Source organism: Hypanus sabinus, chromosome 30, assembly GCF_030144855.1.
Source record: "Hypanus sabinus isolate sHypSab1 chromosome 30, sHypSab1.hap1, whole genome shotgun sequence".
NCBI lineage: Eukaryota > Metazoa > Chordata > Chondrichthyes > Myliobatiformes > Dasyatidae > Hypanus > Hypanus sabinus.
In genome coordinates this window covers 31,340,964-31,365,517 of record NC_082735.1, presented here as the reverse complement: position 1 = coordinate 31,365,517, position 24,554 = coordinate 31,340,964, and the positions used below count along the sequence as shown (strand labels likewise).

The 24,554-nt window shown below is 41.1% G+C and overlaps 1 protein-coding gene and 1 long non-coding RNA gene across 2 annotated transcripts in view; one reads left to right on the top strand and one right to left on the bottom strand.

Moving 5' to 3' along the window:
- Positions 1-1,437: 1,437 nt before the first annotated feature.
- syf2 (SYF2 pre-mRNA-splicing factor) lies at positions 1,438-18,999 on the bottom strand. The gene is made up of 7 exons (XM_059954538.1): positions 18,931-18,999; positions 12,740-12,838; positions 12,515-12,640; positions 9,215-9,332; positions 7,989-8,079; positions 5,231-5,329; positions 1,438-2,226 (listed from the first exon to the last, which is right to left on the bottom strand). The coding sequence occupies exons 1-7, from the start codon at positions 18,946-18,948 to the stop codon at positions 2,061-2,063; spliced, it is 717 nt and encodes a 238-aa protein (XP_059810521.1). The 5' UTR covers positions 18,949-18,999; the 3' UTR covers positions 1,438-2,060.
- A 74-nt stretch (positions 19,000-19,073) lies between these two features.
- Positions 19,074-24,554, top strand: part of LOC132383359 (uncharacterized) — a 247,973-nt gene continuing 242,492 nt past the window's right edge. Inside the window, exon 1 of the long non-coding RNA XR_009508641.1 lies at positions 19,074-19,202. This is a non-coding gene — a long non-coding RNA (uncharacterized LOC132383359). The remainder of the gene's footprint in view (positions 19,203-24,554) is intronic.

Genomic DNA, 24,554 nt, shown 5'->3' with positions numbered 1-24,554 from the left:
GGACAATAACCAATATGCAAAACAACATCAAAACTGGACCATGCAAATATAAATGGAAAGAGAACAAATAAATAATAAATAAGTAACAAATATCGAGAACAGGAGATGAACAGTCCTTAAAAGTGAGTCAATTGGTTGTGAGAACAGTTCAGTAATGGGGTAAGTGAAGATATCGCCTCTGGTTCAAGAATCTATTGGTTGAAGGGTAATACTGTTCCTAAAGCTGGTGGTGTGGGTCCTGAGGTTCCTGTACTTTCTCCCTGATGCCAGCTGCAAGAAGAGAGCTTGGCCTGGGTGGTGAGTGTCTTTGATGTTGGATGCTGCTTTCCTCTGATAGTGTTCCATGCAGATGTGTTCAACAGAGAGCTGTACCCATGATGGACTGTGTCATATCCACTACAAATCAGAGCTGCAAAGGGACTTGGTTGTCCTTGTGCAAGATTCTCTTAACCTGTGATTTGATATAGTGGTAAGGAAGACAATTGCAATGTTAGCATTCATTTTGAATGGACAAGAATATAAGACTAAGGATGTAACGTTATAGCTTTATAAGACATGCAGTATCTAGACTTCAAGTGAGTCAGAGGCTTTATGTGGCAGGCGCTTTAGAAATTTGAGATAGAATATGATTTGAATGTTCATGAAGTGGCTTCAAAATTAAACTGTAATTCTACAGGGAAGAAAATAAGACTACCACTGACAAATTCTCCCAAATTGTCCTTATGCAAAAGCAGAGTTGTGGGTGGCTCTGCATTTGCTTAGGAGCCCAATTTTCAAAGCCCAAACCTATAAGCACATGTAACTTATGCTCAAGGGAAAATTCTTCAAAATGGGCAGATCCCTTGTGGAAATGTCATCTACTTGTAGTAAAATGGAATCTGTATTGTACCAGAGTGCTTTGCTAATAGTGTTTGTGCAACATTATGCCAACAGACCTTCAGCAGAAAGACAAGTGGATTTTGGTTATTTGGAAGAATGCCAAGTATACTAATTAAGAATAACAGCCTGTCCTTGAACATGTCTATAAAAGAGTGACTATGCTACTTTTTCAAAGCTATCACCAGCTCTTGTACGTTGCTAGCCTTCCCTTGCTGCCAATAAACACACTTATGATTGATCCATTCAGAGTTATTTGTTGTTTGTCATAAGATTTGGCAAAATGGTGCTCAACACCCTCACAGATGTAACAAAATGTTATTATTTCTTGAACTTCTCATGTTTGCGCATTACACCCGAAGTTCTTCAGTGATGCTTGTTGCTGTTCTTGTAGTGTTTCTCTTGACCTCTGCAATTGTTGACTTTTCTCTAATCTGCAATAGAGAATTTATTTGAGCTGGTGCTGATTAACGTACCAGCCCTGTGCAAACTGAAGTGTAATTATCATGGTCTCCAATACCAGTGGTGTGGCTTTGGACAGATATGGAATTACAAATTAGAGAGTTTATAATCTGACTACTTTTTAATGTCATGATATGTAAATAGCATATAAACAGGGAACATTTTAAATGAAGCTCATTTTATCTATACAATCTGCACAAGGTATTTACAGTTAGAAAAAAAGAAACCTGTTTTGGCAGGGTGTTGTATCCAAGTAATCAGTTTACTAACTGATTAAAATCTTCACAGAAACCATGCATCAGGTTACTAACCTGCAAAATAAACGAGCAAAAAAATATCTTGTATATGTCGGTGCACGTTTGAATTAAAAAATGGTCCTTAGTGATAAAAATGTCAGCTCTATGCAGTAGATCTTAAATCTTAGACTTAGAGAAACAAATGTGCACCTAAGGAACTGAGATGAAAAACTACTAATGGCTAATATTTGTTCCTCAAAAATATAGGAAAAGGCTGCATGGAACCATATTCATTTCACATAACATATAAATCATATTAGTAATTGAAAAGCAAGTTGCATCCAACTGATGTGACATGGCTTCAGTCAGAGATGGATCTGTTACTGCATGAAAAATTCTCTAGCACTCGCTGCAAACCAGATTTATGGAGTACAAAGGTATAAAATTTACAGTCTCTGCATAAGTTGTCCATACGAAGGTGTCATATTAAACAGCTGTTCCTCGCTCCAAATTCTGCTTGATCTCTGCAGTATACTTTCCATAGAAACGTTCCGCCTTCTTGTTGAAGTTGGCATTTCTCTCATTAATATAATCAATATCAGCATCGTCATTGTAACGGCGTCGTCTGCTGTACTTGGCACGCTTCTCAATTCTGAAATAAAGGAATTTAAACCTTATACTGCTGCTTATGGCCAAACAACACACACGTCTTGCACTTACACAGTGATTGTCACGTCTCCTCCAGAATATTTAAGAGCACGTTACATCTAACGAATTATTTGCTGAAGCCAATCACTGCTGAATGTGGAACAAAAAAAAATTAACCCACAACTCCATCTGAAGTTGCATTTACTTGCTATGACACAGCAGGATAGGTTGTGCTGGAGAATCCTACATTTCAACCTATCCTGCTGTCATAATGATAGTGAAGAGCTCACTGCTCTCAAGGGTTTTTTTTGTTATATTCAGAGGCTTTTAAAAGTTTAACAGATTAAAAGATTATTTTCAAAAGAAGAAATAAATCTAGTAAAACCATGTTACAATTAATAAAAAACAGATAGTAAATAAACAATTAAAATCTTTAACTAAACGTAACATTCAATGACTCCACTTGTAGGCTAACCATTGCTTCTAAAGAATAGATAACAGATACAAAGTGCACTCGATTGCAGAAGTGAGTATGCTCTGGAGCCAGCACTGGACTCAGTGGAAGCCAAAGAGGCACTGAACAGCAGATGGCAGAAATTCTGAATCTGCTCCAAATTTTTGTACGTTGATTGAAAGATAACAGAATGAACAGAACAAAATACTCATTTTTAACTAGGATTGCACGGTGGTCTATCAGTTAGTGAAACGCTATTACAATGCTAGCGACTTGGGTTCAAATCTGTTGCTGTCTCTAAGGTGTGGTGTTCTTCCAGGTGTTTTGGTTTCACACAGGTTAGTAGGTTAATTGGTCACATCGGTGTAATTGGGCAACGTGGGATCATTGGTCTCTTAGGGCTGTTACCGAGCCATATCTACCTCTAATTAAAAAATAAATATCTAAAGCGGCTGTCAGGCTCTTGGACTACCATCTTACCCACGAGATGGCATTCCTGATTGCACAACCTTCTACAGTAATGGACTGAAGTATCAGCCTAGATATCATTCATGTTCAAGTCTGCAGGGTGACTTCAATTCACAACCTTTTGACTCCAATTTGAGAAAGCTATCAATGTAGCCACAACTTTGAGTAATTTGTTAGCCACCCAATTTGAAACAGGTAATTGGTAAAGACAAATACCTTATCTTTCTTGGTTCCTTAAGGTTACTATAGCCAGGGGAGGGGTTAGTGGGGATAAACTCCCAATGGGGTGCATCTCAAAAAGCCTCTGACAACCAAATCCACCACCTGGACTTCACATGTGGCTTAGCTACTAAGCCTGGAGGAACTGTTTCTACTGACAGGAGAAGGGGCATAGATGGGTTGCTGACGTTTTAAAACCAGTCGCTTTGGGCAGATGGGACTTGCCAGCCGTGGCTGACAGCACATGTAGAAGGAAAACTCTGATCTCAAACCTCCACTGCCTTGCAGTTATACCCACTCATACAGAAGGCTTCAGGAGTGAACCCATAGAACCATAGAACATTACAGCACAGAAACAGGCCTTTTGGCCCTTCTTGGCTGTGCCGAACCATTTTTCTGCCTAGTCCCACCGACTTGCACCTGGCCCATATCCCTCCATATCCCTCTCATCCATGTACCTGTCCAAGTTTTTCTTAAATGTTAAAAGTGAGCCCGCATTTACCACTTCATCTGGTAGTTCATTCCACACTCCCACCACTCTCTGTGTGAAGAACCCCCCCCACTAATGTTCCCTTTAAACTTCTCCCCCTTCACCCTTAACCCATGTCCTCTGTTTTTTTTTCTCCCCTAGCCTCAGTGGAAAAAGCCTGCTTGCATTCACTGTATCTATACTCATCATAATTTTATATACCTCTCACAAGTCTCCCCTGAGGAAAAAACCAGAGCAGGAGTCCCTAAGGTAGTCCTACGTCGAGTTCAATGTCCACTGGCAACTCCTGTGTCGTTGCGGGTGTGGGTCTCTATGCCATTCCTTTGGACTTGTCAATTATCTGAAGACGGGGAGCAGCTTGCTCTCCGTATCGCACTGCCTAGGCTTGCATACCATGGAGACAGCTTGGACACAACATCTAAGGTCGGCCCCAACCAGAGGAGCCTCATATCTTTTCTGATGTACTTAGGCACTAATATTTCAATATTTGTTAAATTTCACTTAATACATTAGGGATACATGGGGACCAGAGGCTGCAGAATCCCAAAGGAATGTAGATTTCCACGATCCCATTAGTTACATTAAATACTGTGCAGTATGATAGCTGTATATTTTGACAGCTAGCTTAGCCCTTGAAGTGTCTGTAATTAGAACTTTAAAAAGGGAAACTCACTGCAGCACCAGTTCTCAGAAAAAATCCACCTCTTAATAAGATGGTAAAAGAACAACCTTATTTGTTCCAGTTCAGTTAACGTACTCAAGGAGACCTACTGTGCTGGGTTCCCTGCCCAGGCTAGACAAACTTGGATAATGCATTCAATGGATTTGTTTTCTGACAGCTGTCACTGAGGCAAGAGTTGGAATTAGCTCCTTCCAAAGTTTCTTGGCATCACAAAACAATTCCAACATTCAGAATCAGCCAAAAGCCCTATAGGGTCAGTCCAGAAATTTGATGCACATTCTTCAGTGGTCATAGATCAGAATAACTTGAAAATTGTAATTCTTCAAGCTAAAGGAGGTGTAACAGGTATGCTACCTAACTATAACTAAACTTGTCACTAACCCCCAGCAGCATCTTGGAATGCAATTTAAAAATGTGAACTTATATGAAATTATCTAGCATTTGTTCTAGTACAGATCCACCTATTTAATATTAACAGGAAGACAGTGTAAAAATGATTAACATAAATTGGTAGCCATGTAATTAAAGCAAATTTCCAATAAAACATCGTTATAATTTTGTAGTGTAACTAATAGTCTCTAACAGGGTGTGTGAAAAGGAAGGTTAAACTCCATCCATCCGCAAGGATGTATTTTCCTACTCCATGAAGTGCATCTGAGAACCACGCAATAGGCAATGTAAATTAAAAAACTTACTGCTTATCGACATCTGCCACTAGTCTGTCCATTCCTTCCTTGGTAGGAACATGTGTGCCGTGCATTAGGCTATTTGCAGTTGCATAGAACTCCTCTCCGCTATCCGTACGAAGTACAAAAACAAACTTTTAGCGTGGAAGAAAGATGCTTTATATTCCCAAAATTAATAACAATAACGTAAATGTTATCAGTAATTGCTCTATGATATCAAGGACATTTTTTTTGTAAGCTAAGCAATCAAGTGAAGTACATATTTGAAATAGAAATCTAAACAATCAGGTTTTACTTGTGTGTGTTTTTCTTTCTTTCACATCTGCAACATTAATGTAATGCCCTCATAGTTAAACATAATGCATTTACTTTCCAGATGGGTATTAAGATGCCCCACTGGGAAATCAGAGGGCAACTAGCACCTATGGTTGATGCTTGAATCAAGCTGAAATCTCGTAGATTTAAGGTGGAACTGTATTTTTGATGCTATACAGTCTTCATTGGACTATGAGGGGAGATTGAGTTGCCTGGGACTATACTCGCTAGAATTCAGAAAAATGAGGAATCTTATAGAAACATATAAAATTATGAAAAGCGTATACAAAATTGAGGCAGGGAAGTCATTTCCACTGGTAGGTGAGACTAGAATTAATAGCCTCAAGATTCTGGGGAGTAGATTTAGGACGGAGATGAGGAAAAACTGTTTTTCCCCAGAGAGTAGTGAATCTGTGGAATTAGTAGGGGAATTAAGGGTTATGGGGAAAAGGCAGATCGGTGGAGATGAGTCCATGGTCAAACCACTCCTGCTCCTATTTCTTATGCTTTTATGTACATTGTATGACGATATGTGCAAGTCTTACCTTTAGGGGATATCTACACTCATTTGCCCCATCATTGAAATGTTCCCACAACCAATAATCCTCACCTTATTTACTCTTTATCTCATGTTCTTGTTATTTATTTCTATTTGGACCTGCAGAGTTTGTCGTCTTCTGCATACTGGTTGATTTTTCATTGACTTTGTTATAGTTATTATTCTATAGATTTGCTGAGTATGCCCACAATAAAATGAATCTCAGGGCTGTATATGGTGACAAACTGTACATGTACTTTGATAATACAGTTTACTTTGTACTTCACTCTTCTGCTACTAAAACCCTCAGACTCCTTTGCCAGAATTGATTCCCCCCTTCACCTCTGTAAATGAGCTTAATAAAACTAGCTCCTAATTTGCACTGAGCCATCTCTGCATCCAGAATATTTCAAATTCTCATCCTTTACTCTTGTCCCCTCACCCATCCCCATCTATGTAACTTCTAGCAATGTGGCTTTCCGTTTCATTGACTCATCCCAAAAACTTTGACCCATTTAGTAGCCACCTAGACCACCCAACCCAAACTCCTCTGTCCCTGCTGCTTTGTCAGGCATTTGTTTTTCTGAGTATGGTTTCAGTGCTGAGATATCGACTGGATCTGATTCCAGGGAATGAGGTGGTTAAGTGCCCCAGGGAAATGTTTAGGAGATGGTTATTGAATAGCATAAAATCAAGATTAGATATAGAAAAGGTGAAACAGCAAACCAGAATAAAAATTAATTAATTGGGCAAAGGCCAGTTTCAAAAGGATGAAAGTCCATCAACCCAGTAAGACGGACAAGAGGGTGACTGGGAAACTTGTAATAAAACAATTAGGGAAGGGGGTGGTTGATATATAGTTGAGGTACTTTCCCAAAAGGAGCAAGTGAAGAACAAGCAAGTCCACAGGTCCAGGATGTTTAAAGAGATACAGTGGATTATAAAGCAAGAAAAAACATTTCCAGGCAAATACCAGGCTGATAATAGGGGTTGTGACAATACACTGAGAGGCAAGGAAGGAAAATGAGAAAAGGATAATTGCTAAGATAAATGCAGATCCCAAGATATTCTATCAGCACATAAACAAATAAAGGACAACACATGGAAAAACAAGGTCTTTCAAGGACAAAATAGAATTTGCACATGGATACTGAGAGCAGTATTAAGGTACTAAATGATTAGCTTGCATCTGCCTTAGTGAAGAAGGAGCTAACAGTTGAGACACCAAATACATTAGAATTGATAGCATGGAAGCATTAGAAAAGTTGACTGAGCTTATGTGTTGTACATTACTTCCTTGTTCAAAATAAGGACCATGGATAAGCCTAGAAATGGAGGCCAGTCACTTTAACCACAGTGGTCAGAAAGCTTTTAGAAATATTGATCTGGAACCAGATGAAAAGTCACCTGGAGGAAAATGGATTCATTAAGGAAAGTCAGCGTTGATTTGTAAAAGACAAATTGTGTTTAACCAATTTGGTAAATTCGTTGATGAGGTAATGGTCAGTTGATGAAGGTAATGCAGTCAGTACACAGAGGTCCTCTTACCGAAATCTAGAACCTTAGCTGTCCTTTGTACCTTTCTGATCATTACACTGAACATGATCAGGACTGTTATTAGATAAATATTCACAAACCTCATAACTACATTTAGCATAATCAATACCAATTCCAACATGAGCAGCAACCTCCAAGTACCTAGAGACATTTTATCCTAATTCAAAGTGGAATATGAAGGCAACCCTAAATTCAGAAGTGCAGAATAATCCCTGTGCTAGTAGCTAGGAAACTTCCCATTGTACGTCTGCAGACTAAGTGGTAATAGTCGGTTCTCCACCACTCTTGCGTTGCATTTTCACCCTTGCACAGAGAAGAGGATGAAGATCTGAAAATACATTTTTAAAAGTGACTCACGCAGCATCCCTCTGCTTCTCATATTGCTCCATATCTGGTTTAATCTGCTTTACCAGTCTTTGATATTGCCGGAACTGAGCAGCTGCAAAGTCTGAAACCAAAATTAAAAAGCATTTAGCAAATATCGTAACACCAATATATTCCTCAGATTATAACGAAACCACGTACATTTGACGTTGCAGTGTTTGCTGAGTTTGGCAATTAGCTGGCAAGATGAGGCGACATCCTCAGTGTACAGTTGTTCTCTCTGGGAGTGCTCGTGTTTACATAGGCCCCCGGTCACTTGCCTCGGTCCGAATGGTTACCCCTTCAGTACCCCTACTGGCTCATGTTTTTTTGGCTCTTAAGGGTTCGTAGATGGCGTCTTATTTCGATATGGTTGTTTGCGGAGTTATCAGACTTCTAAAAAAAACTCCTGTGGCTGCTTCACGTTTGTCAGCATCAGAACCTCCACAGTGTCTCAATTAAAGTGATCTCAGTACATGAAGGTCGAGAAGGACACCACTTTAACTGGGACACAGAGATGGATGTCACCTCACCTGCAAGCTAATTGCCAAGCTCGGCAAACACGCAACATCAAATGCCTCAACCAATATTCACCACCATTCTAAAGCATGTATATATATTAAACAAAAATATTCTCTTTTTTCTATCTGTGAAAATGTGGCCTTGGCAAAAATACTAAAGATAAAAGCATTCCAGTGTTGATGGAGTCAGCAGAAAACAAAAACAGACAGGGTTTCTAAACCTGATTCTTACCCATACCCTCTATTCAGTATACACAAGAGTTACGCTGGGACTCATTCAGGGTCTGGAAGAATTCACTCAAATGGATCATCGGAAACCATGGTTCTAAAAGTCAAAACCTTGAGGAAGATGCAATTAGTGGGATTACCTTTTACCCCCCCTCCCCCACTTAAGTGTAACAACCAACTTTTAAATCAGAAGGGACAGCTGGGAGCCAGTAAGCTGCCTTCTAGCATTTAGCAACGGATTCCAATCTGACCTTTCTGATTACATTTGATCTTTTGGCACATGCTGTTTAGAAATAGTGGCCAAGAACATGCAGCCATAATCCCCTTACCTCACCCACACTTCTAACCACATAAGTGACAGGCTAATTCAGATAGAATGAACTAGATTTAACATTATGGCACAACTGACCAATGCGAAACACGTACTTATTGGGTTTCTAGCAGTTGTGTGACATTAAATAGACCAAATACCTGAAAATCCAGGATCTGCATTCTTCTTCTTTTTCTTTCGCTCCCACCGTTCTGCATCATCAGCACTGATTTCTAAAAGCTTAACTCGTTCATAATCTTCGCCCTTTTCCCGACATTCCTACAAGGTTAAGAAGAAACTAAATCACGGTCCCACAAGTGTAATACACAATATCCTCCGGCTCAGTTACTCCGAGATCCATATGAATACAGTACTGTGTGAAACAAACACATACACACACACACACACACACAGAGTAAATCTGGAGCAAGAATGCTGGGAAAGGTAGAGTCCCAGGAGGGGTGTGTAACAGATGGCAGAAAAGGAGTGCCAGGGGCTGGGGGTGGGGGTTGTGATGGAAGTGCATACACACCCAGCTCTGAAACACCAGGCAAGGTCATTTGATTCCAAATAATTGCTTTATTGATCATTAAAGAATGTCTCTCTGGTGTGGTGCTTCACTCACCCTTACCTTTTCCCCAAACGTGATTCTCCTTTCCCTGCCCTCTTCCCACTCTCAGCCCATGATAGAGACCATTTCAAAATCAGGTCTGTAATCACTCACATTTGTCATGAAATTTGATTTCTTTTTGCAACAGCAGTACAGTGTAATACATAAAATCACTACAGTCCTGTGCAAAAGTCTTAGGCACCCTACCTATATATTCTTCTTCGGCTGTCCATTGATTTCGATGTTGACTGAGGCCTGGGCAAGGCTGTATGGGAGACCGGCAGTTGTCCATGCTGCAAATCTCCCCTCTCCACGCCACCAATGTTGCCCAAGGGAAGGGCAAGGGCCGATACAGCTTGGCACCGGTGTCGTCGCAGAGCAATTTGTAGTTAAGTGCCTTGCCCAAGGACACAACACGCTGCCTCAGCTGAGGCTCGAAATAGCGACTTCAGCTATATAGATTGTATATATGCCTAAGCCTTTTGCACAGTGCTGTATGTTGCAATAAATTATAAGGACAAATATATACATAAAATTACATTCAAATACTAGACTGGACTTTCCCTGTTGATTCAAATGATTTTAATTTTATTTTATGCTTTGCTGAAAGAGATGCTGCAAGGTTAGATTTTAAACAAAATTGTATTTCCTCTTCGCAATACCAAGAAGGATAGTACTTAAATCTCATTCATTTGCAAGTGGGTGGATCTGAGCTGCAGTTCCTGAAGAGAGCGCCTCTGTAAAATGTGCTGTTGGGAAGGGAATGACACAACATGGATCCAGAGAAGGTGAAGGAACGTTCCGACATTCCAAGTGGTGTACAACCTGAAGGAGCACATACACAGATACTGGTTCTTCTTGGGCGGCAGAGGTCATGGGTTTGGAAGGTACCGTCAGAGCAGTCCAGCGGACTGTGATGCATTGAGAAATGGTACGAACTACTGCCAATGTGTGCTACTGATGGAAGGTATGAACATTTAGGGTGGTGCACGGATTATCAATTAAAGTAGCCGCTTTGTCCTTAATGGTCCTGAGCACTGCATTCATCCAGGCAACTGCAGAGTCTGTGCCTTGTGTTGTGATGCAGCTCACTGAAAGAGTCTGACTAGAGGCACAGCTAGTTGTGGAGCATAGGGTTTCATCACCTTAGCCTATTAACTCTACCAGAGCTCCTTGCTGCCTATCTCCAATAGATTCTGCCTTGCTGCCAAGGACAGTTACTATTACTTCTGCTCTGGAATTCAGTTTATTGGAAGTACATCAAGTGCAATTGCTGCCTGTTACCTGTATACTGGATCTATTATAAATATCCTGGTGTCTTGTGCTCTATGAGATGTTGGACTCAACTACGTGTCAAGGCTTCCTAATCCTGCAAACAGCAGACAGGAAAATCCACTGGCCAAATATCTGGTGAGCTCAGAAGAGAAATATGGCATAACCAATCCAATTCCTACATAAGTGTGGTTTCTACAGGTTGAAAATCTTCAACTGTACTCCAGGGAACTATGTGTTCCCCAGATATTGCACCTGGAGCTTCAGAATTAAGAATTTCTTTGAACTAAAGGCAAAACTATACAAGCAAACGTAGGGAGTCATTTTACGATTGAAGTGTTCACCAGTAAATCCTAGAAACTACTTTAAATAATGAATGTTTCCCTAGTCTTCGGGAAAATGTAATAGTTATCTACAGCCTTTGTGTGACCGTTCGTCCGTTATGTGCCATGTCCTATGATGTGGGTGATGATGGACTTTCCATGACCATTATTGCTCCTGGCAAATTTTTCTACAGAAGTGGTTTGCTATTGCTGCCTTCTGGGGAGTGTCTTACTCATAATACCATATCCAAATTCTGCCAGCTGTAGAAGAATATAACCTCCCCCCCACCCAATGCAATGAACCATCAATCTCTAGTGAGCTCAGAGTGGAAGAAAATTCAAAACTACTTTATTTTTAGAGCAGGGAATCCATCAACCAACAACAGATATATTATGAAGCAAAAGAGAGACTGAAGATGCTGGAAATCTGGATCAACTATTTTATTACAGATTCCTTTCTGGTGCTAATGAAGGGTTTTGGCCCAAAACGTTGACTGTTCATCATCCTCCACAGATGCTGCCTGGCCCACTGAGTTCCTCCAGCATTGTGCATTCATCCAGATGTATTGTTGAGCACCATCATTATTGCATCAACAAGTATGTTGCAAATAATGGTGACTTGCTAATACTTTTAAATCTTTAAACTTCTAAGATTAAAATAATAGATGAACAAAATATCTTACTGATTAATTAAACAGAAAATCTACATAAATTATTAAGATATATTTCAGAGCTAATGATATTGCATGGGTGGTGGGGTGGGGATATTTGCCTACCAAGGAGGTGTATGGTGCTCCTTCCCTCTGCTAGCCTGCAGGTCACCCCAGATCAGGGTCATGTGAAGCCATGGGAGCAGGTGGTGGATGGTCGTATGAGCAGCTGGTGCAGATCACAAGTCCTGGTTATGCAACCACTGATGCCAGGCAGACAATCTCTGAAGAGTATTGATAATGGCTAGGGTCACCCGTCTTGTAAAGATGCTACCCCAAAGAAGGCAACGGTAAACCACTTTTGTGGAAAAATTTGCCGAGAACAATCATGATCATAGACCATGATTGCCCAGGTCATACGGCATGGCACGTAATAATGATGATGAATCATATTGTCCAATTCCAGAAAATGCAGAGTGTTTTACAGCTTAAGACAAAGGGTTACTAACTTCATTCTATTTCAGAAATCTTATTTCTGAATTCCATGTTTATAAACATGTTTTACAGTGGGTTGTGGAATCAACTTTTATAAGATAATTCAAGTACCTTTTTTCTCTCTTCCACCTTTAGCTCCCATTCCAGTCGTGCTTTTTTGGCCTCCCAGTTGGATGGAAGCTTCAACAGCCTGTCCTCTTCTGCCACGGCTTGGTGGTTCAATTTCCGAGATTCATTCTGCAAATAAATAACCAGTCATAAATTCAAGAATTCTCAGTGAATTTGGTTCTGCTGCAGTACACCTTTAGAATGTTCAACAGGATAAGTATTTCTCACCCTCTTAAGATGGAGATCACGGAATCGCTTCAGTCTTTCTTCCCGTTTCTGTGCAGCTGAGGTTTCACCCTCTGCACTGCTGCAAGGGGCATCCTGCACCTGTGGTTGTCAAAAGAAAATGAAATTCTTGTATGTTCAAATTTATTTCTCAAAATGAAAATTACTTTGCATGTTTTGACATAGAGGAGAAAATGAGCATGAACTGAGTGTTTACTGAAAGAAGGAACTCATAGAACCGAGGTGCCGAACCATGGAGGAAAGTTGAGGGAATAAGGCGTCAGATCCAATGGCATTACAGAATTATTTTTTTTTAAAGTCTGTCATTAATTTGAGGAAGGTTAAATAGAATGCCACAGTTGGAGATTGAAGGCTTTTTGAGGGCTGGAAAGAGTTTCAAAGGTGGGATGGATGAGTTCCTGGGTACATGTCTCAACAATATGATGGACCCAATTATAATTTCCCTGGCACTGATTCCCCTGGCCCCCATCACTCATTTGATGCCCTGTTCTCATTGCTATCATCAAGAAGGATACAGAACCCTGAAGGTACACTGTCAATGATTCAGGAACAGCTTCTTCCCCTGTGCCCTCCGATTTCTGAATGGATATTGAACACATGAACACTACCTCACTACTTCTTTTAAAATTTTGTATTTTTGAACTATTTATTAACTCATGGCTTTTCTCTGTTACAGTCGGTCCTCCTTATCCGCGGGGGATTGTTTCCGGGACCCCCCCGCGGATACCAAGATTCGCGGATGCTCAAGTCCTTTATTTAAAATGTATCAGTGTGGTGGTCTTTAGGACCCAGTGGAACCCTGGATTTTTTTTTTAACATGTTCCCGTGCGGTGGACATTAGGACCTGGCGGTGCAGCTCTGAATCCACAGTGTTTCTGTTCACGAAAATAATCACAATCGTGATTGAAAATAATGTGGAAGTAATAACGCGATTGGAAAGAGGTGAAATGCCATTGATCATTGGAAAAGCATTAGGCTACAGTCGGTCAACGATCGGAACAATTTTACTGGAGAATGTGAAAGGCCCTGCCCTGATGAAAGCTACAATTATTACTAAGCAACGCAGTGGTTTGATTACTGAAATACGTATGTTTCTTAAGTGTTTTATATACATAGAAAGGTAAATTATGTACTATATACTAAGAAAAACCTTTGACTAACTGACGCTAAATAATACCAGATGAACCTGTTCCAACTTCAAATCCGACTTAAAGACGGATTCAGGAATGGAACTCATTCATAACCCGGGGACTGCCTGTACTTTAAAGTCATTTCTATATTACTTATAATACCTAATACAATGTAAATGCTATGTAAATAGCTGTTATACTGTATTGTTTAGGGAGTAATGACAAAAAAAATAATTTGTACATGCTCAGGCAACGAGTGCTGGAGAGAGAACTTCCGGGTTTTCCCGATCCGTGGTTGGTTGAATCTGCGCATACGGAATCCGCAGATAAGGAAGGCCAACTGTATTATGTTTTGTACATAATACAAAGACAACAAATTTCAACGTTTCAAAGACAACGCTGTTGCAAAGACAACAAATTTCATGACAAATTCCAGTGATATTAAACCTGATTCTGAAACATTCACAAGCATCGAGTTACAGCCCTTCAGCATTAACTGTGTGGGCTTTTAAAACAATGTTAAAAATCATCTTTCTATTCTTAAAACAATTAGGTGTTTTAGTTTACCTTCTGAACCTGATTTGACATAGATATTAAAATAAGTTAGAATATCAATCAGATATCAATTGCTGGTGGTGTAGTGGGTATGTGTACCCGGACTTCAGAACAAGAGATCTCCGGTTCGAATCCAGCCGGCTCCTTGCACGCTTTCCATCCGTGCTGGTTTGAGCACCCAGCTCGCAACCCAGCTTCATAAAACAGACAATGCTAAAGAAAATGGCAAGGTTGCCACCTGATGCGCCAAACAAGGCTTGGGAAAGAACTTTACCTTTTTCTATTATAGTAATATACTGACACTTAATATTTTAACTTGGGGGGACGTCACGTGATGATGTAGGATCGAGACGTGGAAATCCAGCTCTCCCGTTAAAAACCAGTAAAATAATGTTTAAGTGAAGAAAAGTTAGTAAATACTTTTAAAAAATTACTTATAAACTACTCAGGATTGTCTTAAGATATGTCTCCTAAACAGAAGCAGAAGAAAACTACTACTTTGAAGACAACACAAGTTGGAAAAGAATCAAGGCCAGCCACCATGAAAGAGCCTCGGGCTCATGTGCATTTTACCTCCAGCGAAACTGTGGCAACATCAACCGTTACCAAAAAAAAAAGAGCAACAGGAATTGCGCATGTGTGAAGGAAGGGGCATGTACGAACACGAGCAACCCAAACTACAAATCCCAGCTATGATCGGAACTGAAAGTGAAAGTGAATATGAGATGGAATCAGATTCTCTGGATAAATCAGACGAAGATGAAGAGACAAACAAAGACGAGCAACAGGAAGAGGTTGGAGGTGATATTGGAGACATAAAAAAATCTTTGGTGCAAATAATGCATGAATTAAAAGCATTAAAAGTAATAAAAAAATTAAAAATATGAAGATTATGTTTGATAAAATGATGAAAAGACAGGACAAAATGGACAAGAAAATTAAAAACTTGGAAGAAACAATGGGAGACACCATTGGTAGAGTGAATAAAATGGAAGATAATATTTCTGCCTGGACATCATAAAGAAAATGGTTGCTGGAAAAAGTGGATGTACTTGAAAATTTTAGCAGATGAAATAATATTAAGATTGTTGGACTTAAAGAAGGTATAGAGGGAGAGGATCCAACAGATTTTTTCAAAAATGGATTCCGGAAATTTTTGAAATGGAAGAAGGAACCCAGTTAATTGAAATTGAAAGGGCTCACAGAGCCTTAAGACCAAGTTGATCAAAACCCATGATCAATCTTGACAAAATGCTTAAGATACCAAGATAAAGAAAAGATCCTGAAGGCGGCTGCCCAACGTGCCAGAAAGAGAAACGGGCCATTGATAGAAGGGAAAACAGTTCTTTTCTACCCTGATATAAGTTATGACCTTTTGAAGAGAAAGAGGGAATTTAATCCAGCGAAAAAAGTTTTATGGGAAAAGGGTTATAAATTTATATTGCGCCACCCGGCAACCCTGATAATTGTTTTGGATGACGGAAAAAGAAGATCTTTTACTGATTATCGGGATGCAGAAGAATTTGCACAAGAACTTCCAAATATTCGCTAACCACAGCCAAAGATTTAAAAGTGAAACGGATTAAAGATGAAGACAGGGACAGTGAATGGAGTTGATGGATGTTTAAGGACAGAAGAATATTTAAATATATTCTTAATTATATGATACAGGGGGAGAAAGGTAAAAATTTGAGAAATATTAATCGAGAGTAGTGATATTATTTTTTCTTCTCATATATTTTTTTATGTTACGGGGGAGCTGGGGGAACTTCGGATCGATTGCTATGGGATTCACGTGTGATCATGGCAATTGCCATGACCCGTACAATGGAGGGGGGTAATGTTGAGTTTCTTTTTTATTCACAACATTAGTAGGGGGTATTTTATTTTTTTTCTTTATAATCTATTTTTCTTTAATCTTTCTTTCTTTGCCTGGACAATCGGGGAGACACATAGCAACACGGAGAGTTTTACAAAGATTCCCCAAGGTACTACGAAAGTTGAAAAGTTAGTTATTACTTAAGACTGGAGTAACCCTGTTAAAAATAATGACTAATTTACTGAATTTTTAAAGTTTTAATGTTAATGAGCTTAATGGACAGGTGAAAAGAAAAAGAATTTTAACATACATTAAGAAAATGAAAATAGATATATCTTTTAGCTGTATTCCATTTGAAAAAATTACTTATAATTTAAGAGATAAATATTAAATAATTCTGAAAATTTGGCGCCTAGGTGCTCCGAAGATTAAAATATTGGTTATTTGGGGAAATAAATAAATAAATAAACATATATATATATATATATATATATATATACTAAAGCTATTATGAACTCCATGGAGCATTTGGGGATCTTCCGATATCCAGGCACTCTTTCTTTTTTTCCCTCTTTCTACAGGGATATGTTAGGGAGGGAGGGGTGGGAAGGGTTGATAATTTTTTTTCCCTTCTGTAACCATTTGAAAATTCAATAAAAAAAATGATTAAAAAATATTTTAATGTACATTCTCTTCAATTAACAATTCTGCATATTGATTGGAAAGAACATACTTTTTTTTGTCTGTCACAGCTTTCAGCTGCCTCAATACAGGCATTTGATATTCTATTTGAAGCGTTTCAATTATTGCCAGCTTGCACAAACTACATTTTCATCCCCAATTCCATCTTCTCCCTGGCCACCGCTCAGTCAACCCACCAGCCAGTATGACATCCATTTTTTGGCTCAACTTCCTCTCCATCATGAAGATCTACCTATCACTGTAACTTTGCCTGGCCTTTTCCCTACCTCAGGTTAAGCACTGTTAAAATCTTCAGCTGCCTTTATACAAAGTTCTTCTGGCCTCAGAAGGTAGTGGATTCTGCCCAATACATCACAGGTAAAGCCCTCCCAGCCACTAAGCATATCTACATGAAGCGCTGCAAAAGAAAGGCAGCATCCATTGTCAGAGATCCCCACCACCCAGGCCATGCTCTCTTCTCACTGCTGCCAACAGGTAGAAGGCACAAGAACCTCATGACCCCCACCACCAGGTTCAAGAACAGCCCCCTCAACCATCAGGCTTTTGAATAAAAGGGGATAAATAAATTCACTTTCCCCATCACTGAAATGTTCCCGCAACCAATGATTTCACTTTAAAGACTCTTTATCTCATGTTCTTGTTAGTTATTGCTATTTATATTTGTATTTGTACAGCTTGTCATCTGCACTCTGGTTGATCTTTCACTGATCCTGTTAGTTACTCTTTTTTATAGATATGAATCTCAGGGTTGTATATGGTGACATCAAATTTACTTTGAACATTGATAATCATGAATCCTGCGTTTCTCACATTTCTAATTCCTGCCTTATGACTACATAAGAACTCTATGATCCTTCAGCACTGTCCTGGAGGAAGGGGGGTGGGGGTTCTGCTGCACTGTCAACTCCCAACTAACAGCTGCCTCACACTAGTTCTTCTTCATCTTAGTCCATAACCCACAACTTTCCTTTCAACCTTCACTGTTCGCTTCATGACCATTTTAATTCCTGACTTCTGGAATTTCCCCATCCACCAAAGCCAGTTTTTGCATTTTTTTCTTTTTGCTTGATGCTTGACTTTCAGCTAATTTTCATGACATTAACACCATGCGTCTGAATGCTTACGACAATAAGCGCTTGAACTTATCGTTGCCCTAATTTCCCCTTCTCTGGTTTCATGGCAAAAGTAATCAAATTACACCATCACCCTACCATGGGACGTTTTTACAACATTATATACATGGAAATTGGTGTTGAGCAGTTACAAAGTGTGACGATAATCACAGAAAGATCATTACAGTCTTTCATTTACGCTCATAACTCTACAGGCCTAAAGCTGGAAGGTGAGATTCAGTTGAGGAGTTGTTTTCCGCTTAAACGGACAGTCCCAAGCCCGGCTGCGAAAGAGGGGAGGGTTGTACATGGGGCTCGCAAGCCCAGCCGGTATAAACACAGCGCCACAGAAACTCCAACCGAAGCTCCAGAGGTCTCATTCCTGGGGGAGAGGAAGAATCTTTGAAGATGGGCGGCACCAGGGGACAACTTGAAAGGCTGGCCCAGGATAGAGGACTCTGTCGAGCTGCTTGCTGTCGGCCCCAGTAGGGCTGATGGACTAAATAAGCTGATACGATACGTTAAAATTTCTTCTCCGATTTCCTACCTACATCTGGGAGCACCGACTAGGTTATTGCAAAATGAAGCACTGCAGCAATTAACATTCAAGCCCATTTTCTTTAGGGCTTCGTTTACAGACCATGGCAATATTTTTCCTCCACCACACACTGGCGATCTGTTCACAATCATTCGGCCTAACAGCTGGGGGAGGTTTAACGCGATATTAAGCGCCTCTGAGCTCTGACGGCTGAACCTCTCCGTCCCGCCGCTCACTGCTAACAGACACCCACAGTCTCCTTCATAAAGCCTGTGATGAAGCCCAGATTCCGAACCACCTGCCCCACCGACGCTCACCTCACAAACCGCCGCCATCTCAGGAGCTTCCGAGTGACGCAATAATCAGGCGTCACACACCAGTTGCCGTCCTCCTTGGCGCAGCAGATTGACATCACAGTGCGTTGCCATGGTATTCAGCTCTTGCTGTTCTGTCAATGGGAGGAGGGCGAGAGAGTTGCTCAGTCCTCCGCCGGACTGAAAGGCAAAACTCCAAACAATAAGCTCATCTGAAAGAGAGAAAAAAAAGTGCTGGAAGTACTCAGCTGATCGGGCAGCAGCTGCGGGGGAGAGTGAGTTAACGTTTCAGAACTAAAATAGTTAAAAGTACTATAATTTTTTTATTTCGTATCTATATCATTAAAGTCAAAGTTCAAAGTACATTTATTATCAACATACGTATATGTCCCCATAGACAACCCTGAGATTCATTTTCTTGAGGACATACCCAGTAAATCCATAGAATAATAACCATAACAGAATCAATGAAAGACCGCACCAACATTAGCGTTCAGTCAGGGTGCAAAATACAATTGTGCAAATACAAGAAGAAAAAAATAGTAATAATAAATAAGCAATAAATATCAAGAACATGAGATGTAGAGCCCCTGAAAGAACATAGTTTAAACAACATTGGTTGTGGGACCATTTCAGTGATGGGGTGAGTGTAGTTAACTCCTTCTGTTCAAGAACTTGATGGTTGATGGGTAGCAACTATGGTGGTGTGAGTCCTGAGGCTCTGTACTTATTCATGAGGCAGCAACAAGAAGAGAGCGTGGCCTGGGTGGTGGGGGTCCCTGATGACGGAAGCTGCTTTCCTGTGACTGCATTTCATGCGGATGTGCTCACTGGTGGGGAGGGCTTTACCCGTGATGGACTGGGCTGTATTGTTGTAGGAATTTCCGTTCATGGGCATTGGCGTTTCCATACCAGGTGGTGATGCACCCAATCAATGTACTCAACATTACACATCTATCGAAGTTTGTTACACTTTAGATGTCATGTCCAATCTTTGTAAACTTCTAAGGAAATAGAGGCACTGTTCATAATTACACCTACATGCTAGGGCAGGTTCTCCAAAATAATAACACTAAGGACTTTAAAGTTGCTGACCCTCTCCACCTCTGTTCCTCCGATGAGGACTGGCTCATGGTTTCCTTCTTCTGAAGTCAATAATCTATTTCTTGCTGACATTGAGAAAGAGGCACCACTCAGCCAGATTTTCAATCTCCCTTCTATATGCTGATTCATCTCCACATTTGATTCGGCCTACAACTTTGCTGATATTCAAGTCAGCAAACTTGAACATGGCACTGGAGCTGTGCTTGGCCAGACCGTCTTAAGTGTAAAGTGAGTAGAGCAGGGGGCTAAAAGCCCATAGCCTTGTGGTACACCTGTGTTGATGAAGATTGTGGAGGAGGTGCTTTTGCCGGTTCGAACTGACTGTGGTCTGCGAGTGTGTAAGTCTAGGATCCAATTGCACAAGGAGGTTTTGAGGTCAAGGACTTGGAGCTTATTGATTAGTTTTGAGGGGATGATGGTATGAATGCTGAACTGTTGTCGATAAAGAGCATCCTGATGTATCTACTGTATCTGTGCTGTCTAGATGTTCCAGGGTTGAGTGGAGAGCCAATCTGATGGCATCTGCTAGGGCCCTGTTGCTCCCGTAGGCAAATTGGAGCGGATCTAAGTCGCTTCTCAGGCAAGAGTTGGTATGTTTCATCACCAACCTCTCAAAACACTTCATCACTGTGGATGTAAGTACTACTGGACTATAGTCATTGAGGCAGGTTACCATGTTCTTCTCAGGCACCAGTATAATTGGGTATCTCAGATTGCTGAAGTGAAGGGTTAAAGATCTCAGTGAACACTCCAGCCAGTTGATCAGCACAGGTCTTTAGTACTCGGACAGGTACTCTGTCTGGGCTGGGTACTTTCCGTGGGTTCACCCTCCTGAAGGCTGTTCACATGTCAACCTCAGAGACTGAAATCACAGAATCATTGGGGGCTGTGGGAGGCCATGATGTTTTTTCCATGTTTATATTGTCAAAGGGAGCATAGAAGACATCGAACTCATCTGGAAGTGAAGTCCTGCTGTCACCCACATCGCTTGATTTGACTTGACCAGAGGTGGTAGTATTCAAGCCCTGGCACAACTGTCGAGCATTCTTTGTCAATTCAGATTTAGTCCAGAATTTCCACTTTGCCCATGAGATGGCTTTCCGGAGATGATACCTAGTCCTCTTGTAACTTTCGTGGTCACCAGAATCTGAACTGGCTCACAGCAGATTGTGAATCCAGGGCTTCTGATTGGGGAAGACTCTGGATGATTTTGTGGGGACACACTCGTCTACAGCTGTTTTAATGAAGTCCGTGACAACCATGGTGTATTCATTCAGATCCTCAGTTGAGTACTTGAACACGGCTCAGTCCACCAACTTGAAGCAATCCTGTAGCCGCTCCTCTGCCTCCTGGGACCACCTCTTAGTTGTCTTAATCTCTGGATCTTTGCTCTTTACCCTCTCCCTATATGCAGGTAAGAGAAGGATAGCCAAGTGATCTGATTTACTGAAATCCAGGCAAGGCGTGGAAAGGCAGGTACAGCAGTGGTCTAGTGTGTTGGTATCTCTGTTGCTATAGGTTATATGATGAAATGATAGGCATTCCTTATCTCAGTGAGCAGATTGAGGAGAAATTGAGAGGAACAGAAGGAACCTGTATGGCAGGATGGAGAACAAGGTTGTCCAGATGACACAATCGATGAATGAGAGGAGACGGAGAGAGAGGGGGGAGAGAGAAAAAAGAGAGAGGAGAGAGAGAGAGAAAAACAGAGGAGAGAGAGAGAAAGGAGAAAGAGAGAAAAAAGAGGAGAGAGAGAGAAAAAAGAGGAGAGAGAGAGAAAAAAGAGGAGAGAGAGAGAAAAAAGAGGAGAGAGAGAAAAAAGAGAGGGGGGGAGAGAGAGAGAGAGAGAGAGGGAGGGAGGGAGAGAGAGAGAGAGAGAGAGAGAGAGAGAGAGAGAGAGAGAGAAAGAAAGAAAGAAACTGTCTTTTCACTTCTTCTCTTTCAACTACCCAGGGACTGAAACAATCCTTCCCAAGTAATGATTCATTCATTTCCCTCAACAGATGGTACCTGAGCCACTGGGTTCCTCTAACATTTCGTTTGTTGCCAGCAATTCATTTGCACTTCTTCCAATTTAATGTACAGTACTGTATTTGCTTCTCTCAGTGTGATCTCTTCCACAATGGGAAAAACAAATGCAGAATGGATGACTGTTTTGTAGAAAATCTCTGTTTTAGGTCTACAGGGACCTAATTGTCCACCTCACTCCCACTCCAACAGCAATGTCTTAGCCTCCTGCATTGTTTCAATGCTACCCATGCTCATACATCTCATTTTCTGTCATTGCAGCCCTCAGAATTCAATATTCAATTTGACTAGCTATTCTCTCTTGTGTTAAAACTTGCTGGGTTTTATCTAATATTAGTTTTCCTCCCTTGATGCAGCCTGATGTGCTGTCAGTTTCCAGATTTGCCTCTGATTTCTCGCAATTCTAAGTTTGGCATCTCGCAGTTACATCATGCTCTTTTGATTTTTTTTTCTTCTCATGATCCCTGTGCTCACAGTATGTTTACTATACAGCACCAGCAGCCTGATGTTAACCTGGTGAAGCTTTGTCTCCGTCCAGTCACAGACTTGCTGAACCTTAGGTCTGTGAGTGGGATTTAAAAAGGAGCGTTCATGGGCTTTTGGCAGCCCAATCAAATTAGCAAATAAAAATAAGGCAGGGACAAACGGAAGGGCCATTGCTGGAGCGGTCATTGTGTGGGTGAACCAGTGCTAGAGTGGGGAGGATTTGGCTCATCAGGCTTTGGCAAGGTAAGTATCTGGTAACTTTCTTCATCTTCATTCGAGCAGTGAGAATGGGGCAGTGTTGTGCTCTTTTGTGTGGGGCGTGGGGACTCTGGGAGACCGCCAGCCTCCTGGATAACCACACCTATACCAGATGCACCAAGCTGCAGCTCCTCAGAGAATGTGTTAAGAAGCTGGATCTGTAGCTCAATGACCGTTGGCTGATATGGGAAACTGAGGAAGTGACAGATAGGAGCTACAGGGGGGTAGTCACCCCCTAAGTTGCACGAGGCAGGTGCCCGAGTGACCATCAGGAGAGGAGATGGAAATGGGCAGCCAGTACAGAGTCCCCATGTGGCTGTTCTCCTCAACAATAAGTATATCATTTTGGATTCTGTCGGGAGGGGGAGCAACCTGCCAGGGGTGAGCTTTAGCTACTGATTCTGGTGGTGTGGCTCAAAAGGGAAGTGGGGAGGAGAGAGCTAGAGTAGTGATAGGGGATTCCATTGCCTCAGGAGTAGACACAAGATTCTGTGAACGCAATCGAGACACCCAGGCGGTACATTGAATCCCAGTGCTCGGGTCAGTGACACCTTGGATCAGGTCCACAGCATTCCAAGCGGCTGTCAAAAATCCTGGTACACATTGGCACCGATGACATGGGTAGGAAAAAGAGAGGAGATCCTGAAAAGACAATGTAGGGATCAAGGTAGAAAGCTGAAAATCAAGACCTGCAGGGTAGTAATCTCTGGATTGCTGCCAGTGCCACGCTCCAGTGAGGGTAACAATAAGATGATTTGGAAGATGAATGCATGCTGAGGAATGGGTACACCATGCAGTGTTTCAGATCTCTAGATCATTGAGACGTTTTCTCCCGAAGGTATGATTTGTACAAAAGAAACAGGTTATTCCTGAACCCGAAGGGAAACAATATTCTTGTGGGCTGGTTTGCTAAAACGGTTGTGGAGGGTTTAAACTAATTTGGCAGGGACTTGGGGAACTGAGTGATCGGGTTAAGGATGGGGCAGTTGGTATGCAACCAGAGGCAGCATGGAAGAATGTCAGGAAAGACAGGCAGATGATAGGGCAAAATTAGCAGTCAGTGGGATGAGTTGAAGTGTTAAAGGGACAAAACCAAAAAGGGTGACAAATACAGGACAAAGTGATGTACTTGAATGCATACTGTATATGGATGAATTTATAGCACAGTTAGAGCATGGGCATCACTGAGTCATGGTTGAAAGAAGATTATATTTGGGAGCTTAACACCCAAGGATACACATTGGTAGGCAGAGGGAGTTGCGTGGCTCTGATGGTAAAATATGAAATCAAATCCTAAGAAAGATATGACATAGGATTGGAAGATGTAGAATCGATGTGAGTAGAGTTAAGGAACTGCAAGGATAAAAAAAAAACCCTGGTGGGAATTATATAAAGGCCTCAGAACAATAGCCAGATGTGGGCTATAAATTACAATGGGAGATTGAAAATACATGTCAAAAAGGCAATGTTATGATTGTCAAGGGGAACTTAGACATGCAGGTAGATTGGGAAAATCAGGTTGGTGCTGATTTTAGATCCGAGGGAGAGAATTTGTCGCATGCTTATGAGATGGCTTTTTAGAACAGTATGCTGTTGATACCATGAGGGGATCAGCTATTCTGGATTGGGTGTTGTGTAAGGAACTAGATTTGATTAGGGAGCTTAAGGTAAAGGAACCCTTAGGAGACAGTGATGATACTATAATAGAATTCATCCTGCAATTTGAGAGGGAGAAACTAAGTTCAAATCTA

Bases quoted from the DNA above. Each gene is read 5' to 3' on its own strand.
- syf2 (XM_059954538.1), bottom strand. The intron at 12,641-12,739 runs GTGAGAAATACT...ATTTATTTGCAG, and splicing joins GTGATCTCCATCTTAAGAGG to AATGAATCTCGGAAATTGAA. The intron at 9,333-12,514 runs GTACTTGAATTA...TTAACCTTGTAG, and splicing joins AGGTGGAAGAGAGAAAAAAG to GAATGTCGGGAAAAGGGCGA.